At 40.7% G+C, this 14806-nt stretch overlaps 1 protein-coding gene across 1 annotated transcript; it reads right to left on the reverse strand.

Annotated features, from left to right (window-relative positions):
• On the reverse strand, positions 11478-13793 carry LOC109728535. The gene is made up of 4 exons (XM_020258955.1): positions 13598-13793; positions 13306-13421; positions 13141-13205; positions 11478-12045 (listed from the first exon to the last, which is right to left on the reverse strand). Exons 1-4 carry the CDS (start codon positions 13791-13793, stop codon positions 11478-11480), a joined length of 945 nt encoding a protein of 314 aa, XP_020114544.1.

A 14806-nucleotide genomic window follows, 5' to 3' on the forward strand; every position in this document is an offset into this window, starting at 1 on the left:
ACACGACCCTTGGTCGATTTTGCACGAAGTCTAACTCTCGTATTTCGAGAATTCACTTCCTCACAGCCGCGATCCCTAGCCTCTCCCGCAGTGGATGGCTCTGTAAATAAAACAACAACAAAGAGGGCGTGAGAACTATTAGTCAATAGTTTCCAGTGGGTAAGCCGCCGACCTCAGCGAATTACACCACTAGGTTCATGATACCACATGATAGGAATAACAAGGATAATAAGCAACTATGTTTTCTATGCAACAACTATTACGCAACAGGTAAAGTAATTACTTTACACAAGTAAGCATGCTATATAATCTAATAAATGCCTACTATTTAGTAGTGACCATTATAGCAATACAATTTAGTATCTTGTTCAATTCATAAGGACCTACAAGGTAGTCCGGCTTGCGCCGCGCCTAATGACCCTGTGGTAGTATACACTCCCCACGGCAATCCACTTCGGCACCCAATCCCACACAGGCGAGCACGATGTCGCATAGGCCAACTCCGAAGTGCCGGCTTGTGGGGAGCGACCCTCACAAACATGTGCAAATGAGCACAATGACAAGCAAGCATGATCCATAGTATAAGATTCTCAAACGTCATGTCTCAAACATGGAATGTCCTCTACTGACTTATAGGTTGGAATCTAAGTACAAGATCAAATGCTAGTTATCAACTAGATCATAGCTAGTAACATGAAATTCATGCTAGTTTTATCCATGCTATACTAAATTCAACTTGTCTAAGCAAGTATGCTAACCATTCTTTGGAACATATTTCATATGTTCTATGCTTATACATTAATCACTCGATTATAATGACAACATGCCACTCTTGCTAATCTAAGCATAGTAAGTTCATTCATAACTTGTTTACACAATAAGATTGGTTATCATGCAAGGAATTTAACCTCTTTAGCTCTCTACCATATAGAGTATATCTTGCTGTATGATGTAAGGATTACTAATACATCCGACAATTCGCTTATGATGCCGTTAGTGAAACATATGCATAATTCTAGCTCAATGCCAAGAATAAGAACATAGGGAGAATTCACCCATTTCGGTGAGGTCAAACCCACCAAATCGCTGTCCACTCTCGTCGATTCCGCAAACGAAGGTAATTCGAAGCCTCCAAGCACCTTAGGAATCATTCTAAAATCAGCTAGGAACTTAACTTCAACTTCCACATAAATCTCACAGAAGCATCTAGTTTGGGCAAAAATCTCACCTAGGATTAAACCAAAGTTAAACCTCCACCTCAAATCAGGTTAGAGCGTACCGAATCTAACCTGCAAAAATCACAATTCTCAGCCCAAAGGGTTTCCAAAACCTGCTGTGAGCAAACAGCAAAAGCACCACTACTACTATCACCAATACCATTACTATAGCATCAAAGTAGAGAGAGTAGTTAGCTAATCACCTTCCAAAGCTTCAATTCAGCTTTTCCTTGGATTTGGGTTGAAGAACCACAGCAAAACCTCTCTTCTACAGCTGCTACAAACTTCCCCAAACCAGCTGGGAGCAAAGAGCAAAGAACAAACTCAACTTCACTACTATAGCATCAAACTAGAGAGAAGTTGAATAGCTCACCTCATCAAGCTTCAACTCAGCTACTTGCTGTGTTAGGGCTGCGAAAAACCTCCAAAACTCCTCTCTCTACCTTTCTATAACAGCTCCAAAGCCCTCCAAATCAGCTAGCAACAAGAAAGGAGAAGAGAACAAGCTCAAAACACTAGTTTTCCACTTCAAAATGGAAAAAACTATAGAGAGAAAGAGGGACAGGCTCAAACCCTGTTCTCTGAGCTCCAGCACCCCTTAAACAGCTGCAGGGGTCGAGTTGGGAATTTAAAAGATAAGCTCAAGAGTGAAATGAGCAAAACAGCCTCAGCCACGCAGCTGCTGCATTAGGTACCGGTACTCGGGCATAGGGGTACCGATACTTAGTGCAAAATTCAGCATTTCGCAACTTCAATGCACTTTCGCTCTTTCGGCCACTTAATCACTCAAGTAACATGCCGAAAACCTCTCGACAACCCCTCAAAAGATATAGAATAGTTCCAATTACTATTCTAACACTCGAACTTCGCAATTTGCTAAAGTTTAGTGTACTACACATGTATTTTTTCAATCTTTTCGATTTGGGAGTTCAGGTTGCCTACTATGAGCAATTCAGAAAAGAAAATAACGAAGATCGGCCTAGATGGAGCCGAAATAAAGATTGGAGTAAAGGAAAAAGAGAAAAATGTTTCTTTCCTCGAGGAATCTTCGGCTCAAGATGAGTCGGACATGTCTGAAGAAACAGAGGACTCGGCTGATAAAGCCGAAATATATGTTGCTGAAATGGTAAAAAATCGTCAGCTATATAAGTATGCTGTATTAAAACTTGCTAAATCTAGTGAGGCGAAAGCATGAGTGGCGGCATATACCTATTCCTTTGATGTGTCAAAGACCGATCTAATTTTTGATCGGTTGTTAAAAGACGGTCGGATTCAGCTTCAGGAGGTCAAACTATACCTTCTGGGGAAGAATTGAAAAGAAGAAGATATTGTAAATGGCACCATTCATGGAGCCATAGAACAAATGAGTGTACTGCTTTCAAAAGCAGATTCAAAAGGAAATAAATGAAGGTCGGCTCATATTTGCCGACCAGGAGAACAAAAATATGGAAATTAACAAAAATCTGTTTCCTTCGCAGGTCAATATGGTGGACATTAAAGAGAAAGAACCCACGGACAGGAAGGCTGATGAGGACATTGCCTATACTAAGAGGACACTACGGCTTTGCATAAGGTGCAAGGCCGAAATACCAGGAGAGATTGGGAAGCGATCATTCATGAAAAGAAATCGCACAATGAGTGGAGAGAGTTCATGGCGTTTCCCGAAGAATGGGAGGAAATTCCCGAGGCAGAGAACAAGTCGGGGTAAGACTCGGAGGAAACCTCCAATGAATCCGAGCAAGAAGTTGATTCGGTGAAAGATAAAAGAGACCTATTAATGCAAAAGGTCTTGAACGACTACTACAACAGTTGAAAAGAAGAGCGCACTAGCCAATGGAGCTATCCTGAAAAACCATTTAGCTCTAAACAAAGATTTCCTGGATATCGGCCAAATTGGCAGTACTAGGCCAGGCCAAGACCTAAACCTGAATTTGAAAGAATGACCGAGAAGGACATAGAATTTTTCAGTCGAAGGTTGGTTAACGAACTCGGCATACAGCCTTGGCCAAGACCTTGGAAAAGAAGAGAGATCCTGAGAAATCATCACAGGACAGTAAAGGTATTGGCAAATGTGCCAATTGATCAAAGGCATAAGACAGAAACCTCGGCCAAATGGCATGGGCCGATGCTCACAAAAATTCAGAAGTGCCGGCAGCAAAGATTACAAGCCGAAGCAAGACAATACTATGAGGAGGCTAAAGTGTAACACACTGGACCTATGCAAATTGCGAGGTTCGAGTGTTTGATCTGTGTTCGGAGCCTTTCCACAGTTTCTGGAGGGTCATTGACCTTGTTCTGACCTATGGTTCATATCCCGAGAATCGAGGCTTTAGACCTAGCGCCAAAGTCTCCAAAGTGAAGAACTTGGGCTGCCCTCGAATTGCACTCTGCATACTGTGTTACCGATGACAGGTCGCTGGCTGTACCAGTACAGGATTTGTACCGGTACACTTTGATGGTTGTACCGGTACACGTGTGGTGAATCGCAAACCCGAGGCTCGGGTTTGTATTTTCGTAGGATTTGTACCGGTACACATTCCCGTGTACTGGTACACTTTGGCAGTTTCTGAACTGTTGGAATTGCAGGGGTGTTTTTGCATTGTGGCCTATCTATATGTAACCCCACGCCCCTTGGACCTCCCCCTGAGCTTGGAACAACAAGAGAGAAGGTAAGGGGACCCTCTACTTCATTCATTCCATCTTCTTTTAATTTATTGGGATTTTTGAAGATTAAACTCTTCTTTTTTGCTTTCTTCTCTTTCTTGGTGCCATTTCCACCATTGGAGAAGCCTTGGCTTGGTGTTTGGAACTTGTGGAAGGGATTGTACTCAACCCTAGAGGACTCTAGGCTTGGTATGAAGCTTCTAAGAGGTTGGTAGCATGTTTCTTTCCCCTAAATTCTAGTTTTGATGCTTTAAACTAGGTGAAACTCTAGATTTGAGATTTAGGGTTAGAATTGGAGATTTTTGAGTTGAGCCTTTTTGATCTTAATTGATTGACTTAGAACCTTCCTTTAGGTTGGTTTTGAAGGATTCTTGCTCTCTTTGGGAGATTAAGAGACATTTTCACCATTTTCGGTGAGTTTTTTTCCTTTTGCTTGAGTTGTTTAATGTTCAAACCTAGGATTGTTCGTAACATTCATGTATCCCTCCTTTTATTACCTTTAGGGTACTAAGAGAGTGGTAGACACCTTCGTCGGAGCAAACGAAGGGTTTCGTGAAGTCACGGTGGGTTTGGCTTCATTGGAATAGGAGAAAACTTCTCCTAAGTTGTTAAATGTTTTTGTTTCATCGCATCGCATGCATATCGATGCTAGATAGAATTTATGTGAATTTTAGAATGCTTAAAATGTATGCGTTATGTATTATGAAAATTCATTTCTCTATAGTAGAGCCTTATGTGGATTAATCATGCAGGTGAGTAGCATTCTTCTTGGGTATTGGAAACATGTCTCGTATGACGAAAATGACTCTATTTATGTATTCTTGAATACTACACTCATGCTTGGACTTGGTGAACAAAAGTGCCATAAAGGGGCACCGACTTAGTAAACTGTGAAACTGCAACATAGAAACATAGTGATAGGCCATTGTGACATCTACTATATTTCATGTTTTAGACATGATGACATAGTGATAGGCCATTGAGACATATATTATATTTTTAGACATGAGGACTTGAGACTTGAGACAGACTTATGTGCTTACTTGCGCTTGTGCTCATTCGCACATGCTTGTGAGGGTCGCTCCCTACAAGCCGGCACTCCGGAGATAGCCATCGCGATACATACTCGCCGTGCAGGATTGGGCGCCGAAGTTGATTGCCGTGGGCAAGGCTCATTCCTAAAGTGGGGATGTTGACTACCACGGGGCTATTAGGCACGGCACAGGCCAAACAGCCTACGGGTAGGTCTTCAGGCCAGACAGCCTTCGGGCGGGTCTTACAAGATTGGAACTATATGTAGTTGATATGCCAAGTAGACTTGAACTAGAATAGTAAACAATGACATCTTACTATTTCCGTTGTGGACATTATGTTGGTTGCATACTCATGCTTATTCGTGTTAGCATAGCTTTCTTACTTGTGCAAATCATGCTAAGTAGAGACATCATGTTATAGCAAGCATTCATGTTTATTTACTTGCTGTTCATTTTGGTTATTACTCGCTTCTACTTACTTGCTTAGTTTCTGGCCTAGTGGCGCTTTTCACTGAAGTCAGTAATTGCCCATTAGGAACTATTATTTAATAGTTCTCATGCCCTCTGTTTTATGTTTTATTTCAGAGCCTTTAGCACCGGCGGAGGCACGGGATCGCGGCAAGGGGGTCGCATAGCTAGTTAGTGCGGAGCTTGTTTTTGCTCCTAGGTGGTCTACTCTCTTTTTGTGTTTTTGGTGAGAGAGAGTTTTGTTACAATGTATAGAGACCACCATTGTATTATTCTTAGTCCTTGTATTTGGGATTTCTTTTTGTACTACCTTTCGGTTTACTTATAGATGGTTGATAGCTCCCTTACTTGTTTCCTTTCATAGAATCTAGATGTTGTTTTATGCTCTGATATCTCTAGATCTTCTTTTATGTGTTGCTTTATTTATCATTTCGTGATAGACGCCTTATATGTTTTAGACATATGGCGGGTCTGGGCACACGCCGAGCGGGCTTCCGCTGGGTCCCGGGGCGTGACATAAAGGGATAAGGTTGAACGTATGGAGATGACCTAATGAGCAACAACATCCTTTTCAGCCAATAAAGAATGATCACGAGGCAGGTGGTTCGGCGCCTGTCCCTTGGTTAAAGTCCAAAATAGAACGGCCACTCCCGGCCGAACCAGAAAAGAAAGTCACTCGAAAAGAGTTGGAGGAGAAAATAGCCTCGTTGGAGACCATAATTAAGTGTGATAGATTGCCTCCTAAGGAAAGAGAGGCGCATATGGAATGTGATTCCTCAGCAGAGACGGTAAGGGAATCAGAAGAAAAGAAGCAAAAGATACAAGAAAAATCGGCTGATGAAAGTCCGGCCGATGTAAACATGGTATATACTCTACCTTAGTCATTTAATGTGGAGTCTGTCGAATACGAGGAAGCGATATATGAGGAAGACGAGCTCACGGTGCCTCAACTTCAGTTGGACGATGCCAAGCCGGTTGATTCGGTGGTTTTTGAAAAGCCATTGATCATGTAGACAAGGTTTGTGAGGCCCTTGTTCATAAGGGCTTTGATAGAAGGTCGGCCAGTAGGCCGAGTGATGGTGGATGGCGGAGCAATGGTTAATGTTATGCCCACATTTTTCTTTAAGAAATTGGGCAAAAGTGAAGATGAACTGAAGCCTACCGACACAATCATGACCGACTTCACTGGCAGCGGTCAACAAGCCAAAAGAGTGCTTACAACCGAACTCACGGTAGGATATAAAACTTTACGAACACCTTTTTTGTGGTGGATGCAGATAGCCACTATAATTTATTACTCGGGCGTGACTGAATTCACGCGAATGAATGTGTACCCTCGACGCTCCACGAAAAATTATTTTAGTGGATAGGAGACAAAGTGGAGGAGATTCGGGCTGAGGGACGGCCTCAAATGATGGATATTAATTCAGAGGGGATCGGCCATATCAACTGGGCCGATACAGATCCAGATCAAATCTACTTTGTACGAGTGACTGAGGAAGGAGTTCAATTAATACTTACGAAAGACGAAGGAGCAATGGTGGCAGCCGAAGAGCCACCAAACTGGTTGAAATGGAACATCAAGAATCAGGAACCGAAGCTTTAGAAAAGCTTCGGCTGGATAAGCCGACCAAGGAGGTCGGCTATTGGAGTAAATCGGCTGATTAGGTCGATGAAGTGGCACACATCAAAACGGCCAAGTCGGCCGAAAATAACCTGTTCACAGAATTGGCCATGAGGGCCGATAAGAAAGTATCCAATGAACCGATAGAGATGATAGCCGAGCCGAGTAAAAACAATCTGACTCAAAGAGCAATCGAGTCTAAGAATAAGAACGGCTCAGAAGCTTATAAGAAGACAAAAGAACCTATGGATGAGTTACCTATTAAGGCCGACAATAAGAAGCTGGAGACCTAAGATTTGTTAGTAGAGATAAATTTGGGATCTGACAAAGATAAGCGGCCGACCTATATTAGCGCCAGACTTTCTGCTCAACAGCAGAAGAAGCTTAAAAAGTTGCTGACGGAATACAAGGACTGCTTCGCCTGGAATTATGAAGAAATGCTGGGTTTGAGTTGAGAAATTGTAGAGCATAGGCTTCCTATTAAAAAAGGATATAAGCCTTACAAATAACCGGCTCGTAAATTTAAGCCGAGAATTATACTTCAGATTAAGAATGAAATTGAAAACTTGTTAAAGGCCGGCTTTATTAGAGCGACCTGTTATGTTGATTGGGTATCTAATATAATTCCAGTACAGAAGAAAAATGGCAAACTTAGGGTTTGCATTGATTTTAAGAACTTGAATATGGCTACACCCAAAGACGAATATCCAATGCCAATAGCTGATATAATTTGAAAATGAACCCTTTAAAGTGTGCTTTTGGAGAGTCGGCGAAAAATTTCCTCGGATTCCTAGGACATAAAAGAGGGATTGAAATTGATAAAAACAAAGCTAAAGCTATACTAGAATTGCTGCCACTAAAAAAAAAAAAAGGAATTACAAAGCTTATTAGGAAAAATTAATTATTTGCGGCGCTTTATATCCAACTTGGCCGGTAGAATAGGAGTTTTTACGCCATTGTTTTGGCTTAAAAATCAGGAAGAATTTAGTTGGACAGAGGAACAGTAAGGAGCATTTGAAAATATAAAAAGATATTTAGCAAATCCTCCAGTCCTCATGCCTCCTAAGCAAGGACAGTCGATGAAGTTGTACATATCGGCTGTAGAAGAAAATTTAGGTTGTTTATTGGCACAAGAAAATCAAGAAAAAGAAAAACAAGCCATTTATTACCTTAGCAGACGCTTGTTGGATGCTGAAAAATGTTATTCGGCAATTGAAAATTTGTGTCTAGCATTATATTATGCCTGTACAAAATTGAGGTTTTATATTTCACCGACAAAAGCGTCAGTGATCTGTAAGACTGACTTGGTAAACTATATGTTATCTAAGCCTGCATTAAGAGGTCGAATTGGACGATAGATGCTAGCCTTGTCTGAATTTTCTCTTAATTATGTCCCTGCAAAAGCTGTCAAGGGGCAAGCAATAGCCGATTTCTTGGCTGATCATCCATGCGTTGAGATCGAGGAGTCGAAGTAGAATCTAGTCGGCTGCTAGCCTTGGATAATTTATTTTAATGGGTCGAAAGCAGCCGAATCCGCAGGAGCTGGGGTGGTGTAGCACACTGGACCGTTGCAAATTGCGAGGTTCGAGTGTTCGATTTGTATTCCGAACTTTTCCACACTTGGTGGAGGGTCGNATTTAGTGGATTTACAGTTTTATCCTTATCCCTTGTTGTAGCATTTAGACATTTATTATGCTCTGATACTCCTAGATGTCTTGTATTATTGCTTTTATTATCGTTGTTTTTAGACGCCTTATACGTTTTAGATGTATGGCGGGTCTGGGCACGCGCCGGGCGGGCTTCCGCTGGGTCCCGGGGCGTGACAGGTGGTTATACAGTCTCCTGAAGGATATATTCATCGGTTCGCTATCGAGTTGGATTTCGGCTGCTCTAACAACCAAGCCGAGTATAAGGCTTTAATAATTGGCCTTGAAATTTTACAAGAATTAGATGTTTGCTCACTCAAAGTCATCGAGAATTTACAATTAGTGATCAAGCAGGTAAATGGGGAATACCGATGTGAAAATCAAAATTTACAGAATTACTTGAGAAAAATAATAGAATTACTCTACAGTTTCGGGGAAGTTGAGTTTGTACACCTAACAAGAGAGGAGAATGAACAGGCTAATGAGTTAGCCCAATCAGCTTCAGGGTATAAAGAGCCGAGGCAAGATCAAGTGAAAATAGAACCAAGGTTACTACCATCGGTTCATGTACGAGAGCCGACAATGATTGCTCTTGTAGAAGTCCATGAAGACTGGAGAAAACCTTTAATCGAATATTTAGAAGACTCTAATAAGCGAGTCGAATATCATATTCGAAAAAGGGCACTCGGCTATTGTTTATTAAATGGACAACTCTATAAGAGAATGGCCGAAGAAATATTGTTGAAATGCTAAGCCTGAGGAAGCCTTGTTGGTTATGGGAGAAACCCATGAAGGCTTGTGTGGGGCCCATCTAGCGCGAAAAAGATTGAGATGGACAATTCGGCATTTGGGATATTACTGGTCAACTATACATCAAGATTGCATAAAATATGCCAAAGGATGTCAGGATTGTCAATTCCATGGCTCTGTGCAAAGAGTCTCTGCTTTCAAGATGTATACAATAATTAAACCTTGGCCATTCCGAGGTTGGGCTATGAATCTAATTGGAGAAATTCAGCCGAATTCATCGGCTGGTCATAAGTTTCTGATAGTGGCCGTAGATTACTTCACCGAATAGGTAGAAGTCAAGCCTTCTAGGTTGGTCACTCAGAAAGAGATTATAGATTTTGTGGAAGATTTTATAATTCATCGTTTTGGGATTCTCGAGATGATTACAAACGATCAAGGAACAATATTTACTGGAGAACAGTTTACTGGGTTCATTGCGACAAGGAATATCAAGTTACTTCATTCATTACCTTATTATGCTTAAGCCAATGGGCAGGCTGAGGTGACAAACAAGGTGATCATCAATCTTATGAAGTGACATGTTGGAAAGCATCCGAGGAAATAGAATGAGAAGCTTTCCGAAATATTATGGGCATGTCGAACTACAGTGAAGACGACAACAGGGATGACGCCGTTTCAGTTAGTATACGGCCATAAGGCTGTGGTTCCAGCCAAAATAACAGTTCCTTCATTACGAGTGGAAAAACAGAAGGAGTTATCGGCAGATGAATATAAGATTTTGATGAATGAAAGATTAGAAGAGATGAATGAGACTCAGTTAATAACATTTGATCATTTACAAGCTTATCAGAGCCGAGTACGCAGCGTGTATAATATAAGAGTTAAGGCTAAATCCTTTGCTGTTGGGGATTTAGTGCTAAGATTAATATTTCCAATCGGTCGGAAGGACCGAATATATGAAAAATGATCTCCAAATTGGAAAGGACCATTTCAGGTCAGCAAAATCACAAGGGGTAATGCATATTACATAAGGAACACAGACGGATCAGAGCATGACAAACCAGTTAATGGAAAATATTTGAAGAAATATTACTCATCCATGTGGGAAAATGAGCAAAGTCAGAGTCAGAAGCATTAGAATATTACAATCAGTAGCCGAATTAAAACAGTAAATTGGAATCAAGATAATAAGTCTCTGAGTTGATTCCACTCGGTTTCTAGGTGTGCTTGTGCGGCATCGGCTGCTTTCATTCAGCTGGTCTTGCAAGAGAGTCCGTCGCTCAGAAGTACAGACCAAGGCCAATTCGACTGCAGCTAGTTCCTCTTTCAAAGTGGAGATCCGCTGCCAAAGGGCTGACTCTTGATTCTCTAAAGTTTGATCTTCTCGACTCAGGTCAGTAATCGGAGACGTCACCTCAGGAATTCTCATTTTGAAGTGGTTGACCTGATTGAAGTGATGATCCAGAGATAGAAATTCGGCAGAAAGACTCTGTTGCCGAGATAAAAAAGATAGGAGTTGGGATGATAGAGTTTCTGCAAAACATTTACCCGCGAAAGGAAGATCTGGCTGATCGGCAAAGTCAAGCAAGAATGCTCCAAACCGATCGAACTGCTCTGTGTTTCGAGCCAAAGAAAGGAGGCCATGACTATACAACCTTAAACACTCATCTAGTTTTTGTTGAGTGTCTGCCGATATGACGGCGGATAGGTCTTCCTCTTTCATTAGAGTTAGGACTCGAAACCAGTAGATTATGGAGAGAAGCAGACAATGGGTCCTCTGTTTCAGGCATCGATAGAGGAACCGATGTTGAGGCCTCGGTTGAAGGATCTAAGGGAGGAATTGTAATCCTTTCCGCTTCTCTATCATCTTTCTTTTGTTGTTAAGTATATAAGAAAGCTTGATTATCAACTAGTAACATATACTATGGTTAGAAGTTTACTGGCCTATAAGAGCTTCTCAGTGCTTCACTCCTTGCTCGAGCAAATACACTTCTTGCAGCTGCAGCAGATGTATTGGAGGATGGTATGTGCTGATCTGCTCTAAACTCTTGCATAGACCCCCTGCCTCTCCCAGTTAATGCCTTCCAGCTCTACCCATTGATCTTCCTCTTCTCCCAATTGGTATACCTCCTCTCATGGCAGAAGCATTGCTTTTTCCTGAAGTTACTGGTGCTCTTCCACCTCTCCCAAGTAGTGATCTTCCTCTTTGATTCACTGGTGGTCTCCCTCCTCGATTCACTGGTGGTCTCCCTCCCTTGCTTTTACTTGTTCCCTCACCAACTATTTCCTCTCTACATACAGTCTTAGTGCAAGATCGAGTGTTGTGTCTGAACTCTTTACACTTCTTATATCTATACTTCTTACCTTCTGTACTAATTGTACCTTTCTTGGGCTCATCAACCGCCCTCTTTCTCACTTTTTTAGGTCTACCTAGTTGTCTTCTATATGGAAGTGGCATTATAGGCTCAATCCCAACTTTAGGCCACATTGATGAATCAGGTAGAGGCATGATCATTTGGCTATATGTTCTTATATAGGTCTCCTCTAGAAAGTACTTGTGAACAAACTCCTCCGGTTCCAACTTTTGCTTGAATATTGCAGAGACAACATGCTTACATGGAACCCCAGTGACATCCCACTGCCTACATTCACAAGATGTTGCTGCTAGGTTCATAGTGTATTGCTTTCCATTGCAATTAACTTCGAAAATAGTTTCGTTAGCCCATAATGGCTCACAATGTCTAGCCTTTTCTTTTATTTCTTCCAACTTTGCTTGCACTTTAGGGCATAGAATACCAGGTTGTCTTTCCATATATTGTCTTTTCTCTTGAAACCTTGTCATTATCTGCCTTCTAATCTTCTCCATTAGATCAATGATTGGTAACTCCCTTGCATCTAGTATTGCCCAGTTTCATGCCTCTTATATATTATTGCAAAGCAGATCATATTTAATATTCGGACTGAAATAAGATCTTGTCCACATTTTTTGTGGCACTTTCATGAGCCAATCATAAGCAGCAAGATTTGCATTCTTCATTTTTTGCATACTCTTTTTCCAATCTTGCATAGTGTATGATGTAGCTGCCTCCCAAAGCAGATCTTTCAATACTTTGCCTTAAACTGTTCTTTGAAATTAGGGCTTGTTTGGTTCATTCATTTTGGGTATGGAATAGAATCGGTTTGATCAAATCCGATTAATTTTGTTTGGTTCGCATGAATCGGTTTGGGATTCCTATTTCGGACTGGAATGGGAATGACCCATTAGCCTTCAACTTGATTCCGGTCTTCTAGCCCGGATTGAGATTTCATTCCGGAAGCCCACTAAGTTCTCGAAGCCCATGTGACCATCTCACCCTCCTTCTCTTCACCCCTTTCTCATAAAAAAAAAAAAAAAAAACTATCCTCTCTCAAAACCCTTTCCCTAACCCACATCAATAAAAGGTTTTAAAAATAAATTTGATATTTTTTTTGGAAACTTATTAAAAAATAATATTATATTTTCATAAATTTAAATAATATAAATTTATATTTAAGAGTAAAATTAGTATTATAGTATCCTATAATTTTTTTTGTTTATACGAACCAAATAATGAAATGTGAATAACTCATTCCAATTTCCAATCCACAAATAAACCAACATTTTGGGGGAGTGGGCCATTCCAATTACCATTCCAATTCATTCTCATTCCATTATCCATTCTAATTCCACCCTTGAACCAAACGAGCCCTTATTGTACATATGCTGCACACAAAACCTATGGTCTACTCCTGGAAGTAGGGCATCAAAAACCTCCACCAGACCCTGAGACATTTAAGTACAAAAGTAAATAAAAGTTAATAGATTACAGTTAATTCATTATGTTCAAAATTATTTCATTATTGTATTGAATGAAACTTCTTACCTTTTGTCTATCAGATATGAAAGTCCACCCATGAGCCTCCGCTGGTCCGATAGCTTGTAGCAAATTTGTTAAAAACCAATTCCATGAATCCTTTAGTTCTGCTTCTACAACAGCCACTGCAATTGGAAACATCTAATTATTTCCATCTCTACCAATAGCACTAATAAGCTGTCCACCAAATGATCCCTTCAGAAAACAACCATCTATCACAATGATAGGTCTACATCCTTTCTTTAATCCCTTAATTTGAGCATCATATGATACAAAGATCCGCTAAAACACAGGGGCTAACTCTGGATGAGGCTCTCCACATGTAAGAAAGCAAGGCTTCCTGGATTTCTCACCCTGATGATATTGCAATAATCCCACAACTTCATAAACTGCTCTTTATGAGATCCCATTATAGCCTCCTTTGCTTTTCTCTTAGCTCTGTATATTTGGCTTTTAAAGACATCAATGCACAAATCCCTCCTCATTGCCTTCTTCATTGCTAATGTCCCTCATTTTGGATCACATCTCAATTACTCCAAGTATTTATGTGCAATCCAGGATGAAGTAGCTTGGTGGTTTATGAATTGCCTACCACACTTATGCTCAGGTTGCAAAGACTTGATTTAGAAACATTCCTCATATTCATTCCAAGATGCATGAACCCTCCATTCACATCTTTTCTGAGCAATAGTATCTTTCTTGCACTTCACAGTAACTCTATCACCATCATTCTTCACAAAATTGAAGCCATATCCACTTGATATTACATGATGCCTTAGCACTGTTCTAAACTTTGAAGCTAATGCAAATTTCATACCCAATTTAAGCTCTGTTCTCTCCAGATCTCTTTTGTTGTACACAGGGTACTTTGGCCATGAAGGACCATCTTCATCTGATGAAGACATGCTATCAAGATCCTCACTAGGCTGATACTCTGAACTTTGATCATTGTCTTCAACATTTTTTGCTCCTTTCTCATTATCACCAACATGTTTTGGTTCAGAAGTAGTGGAACATCCCTGACCTATCCCATGAGTACCATCTTCCTCCTCTACATTGCGGGTATTAATGCAGAAATCACTATCATTAATACTATCCTCATCACTATCACCAAAGTTGCTCCATTCATCAAATGAACAATCACTTTCTGATCCATCTTCAACATCTTCTTCAACATGAGCCTTGTTTTCTTCAACCCCTCCACTTACATTTCCATCATGAGGCTCACTGATTCCCTACTCACTATCACCAACTACATTTGTATTCTGCTTCACTTGCTTCCCCTGTCCATCTACATCTTTTTGAGCCTCATCTTCAGTGATATTTTTCTGCACTTGCTTCTTAGCATTGTTCAAAAGTTGCTCCATTTATCAAATGAACTATTATTTTCTGATCCATCTTCAACACTTCTTTTGCATGAGCCTTGTTTTCTTCAACCGCTTCACTTACATTTTCATCATGAGGCTCACTGATTCCCTTCTCACTATCACCAACTACATTTGCATTCTGC

The sequence above is a fragment of the Ananas comosus genome, linkage group 24 (genome assembly GCF_001540865.1).
Source record: "Ananas comosus cultivar F153 linkage group 24, ASM154086v1, whole genome shotgun sequence".
Lineage (NCBI taxonomy): Eukaryota > Viridiplantae > Streptophyta > Magnoliopsida > Poales > Bromeliaceae > Ananas > Ananas comosus.

Coding starts and splice junctions, on each gene's coding strand:
- LOC109728535 (XM_020258955.1), bottom strand. CDS start 13,793: ATGAAGAAGGCAATGAGGAGGGATTTGTGCATTGATGTCTTTAAAAGC. Junction 13,422..13,597: donor TGTGGAGAGCCTCATCCAGA/GTTAGCCCCTGT, acceptor TTCCAATTGCAG/TGGCTGTTGTAGAAGCAGAA. Junction 13,206..13,305: donor TCATATCTGATAGACAAAAG/GTAAGAAGTTTC, acceptor TAAATGTCTCAG/GGTCTGGTGGAGGTTTTTGA.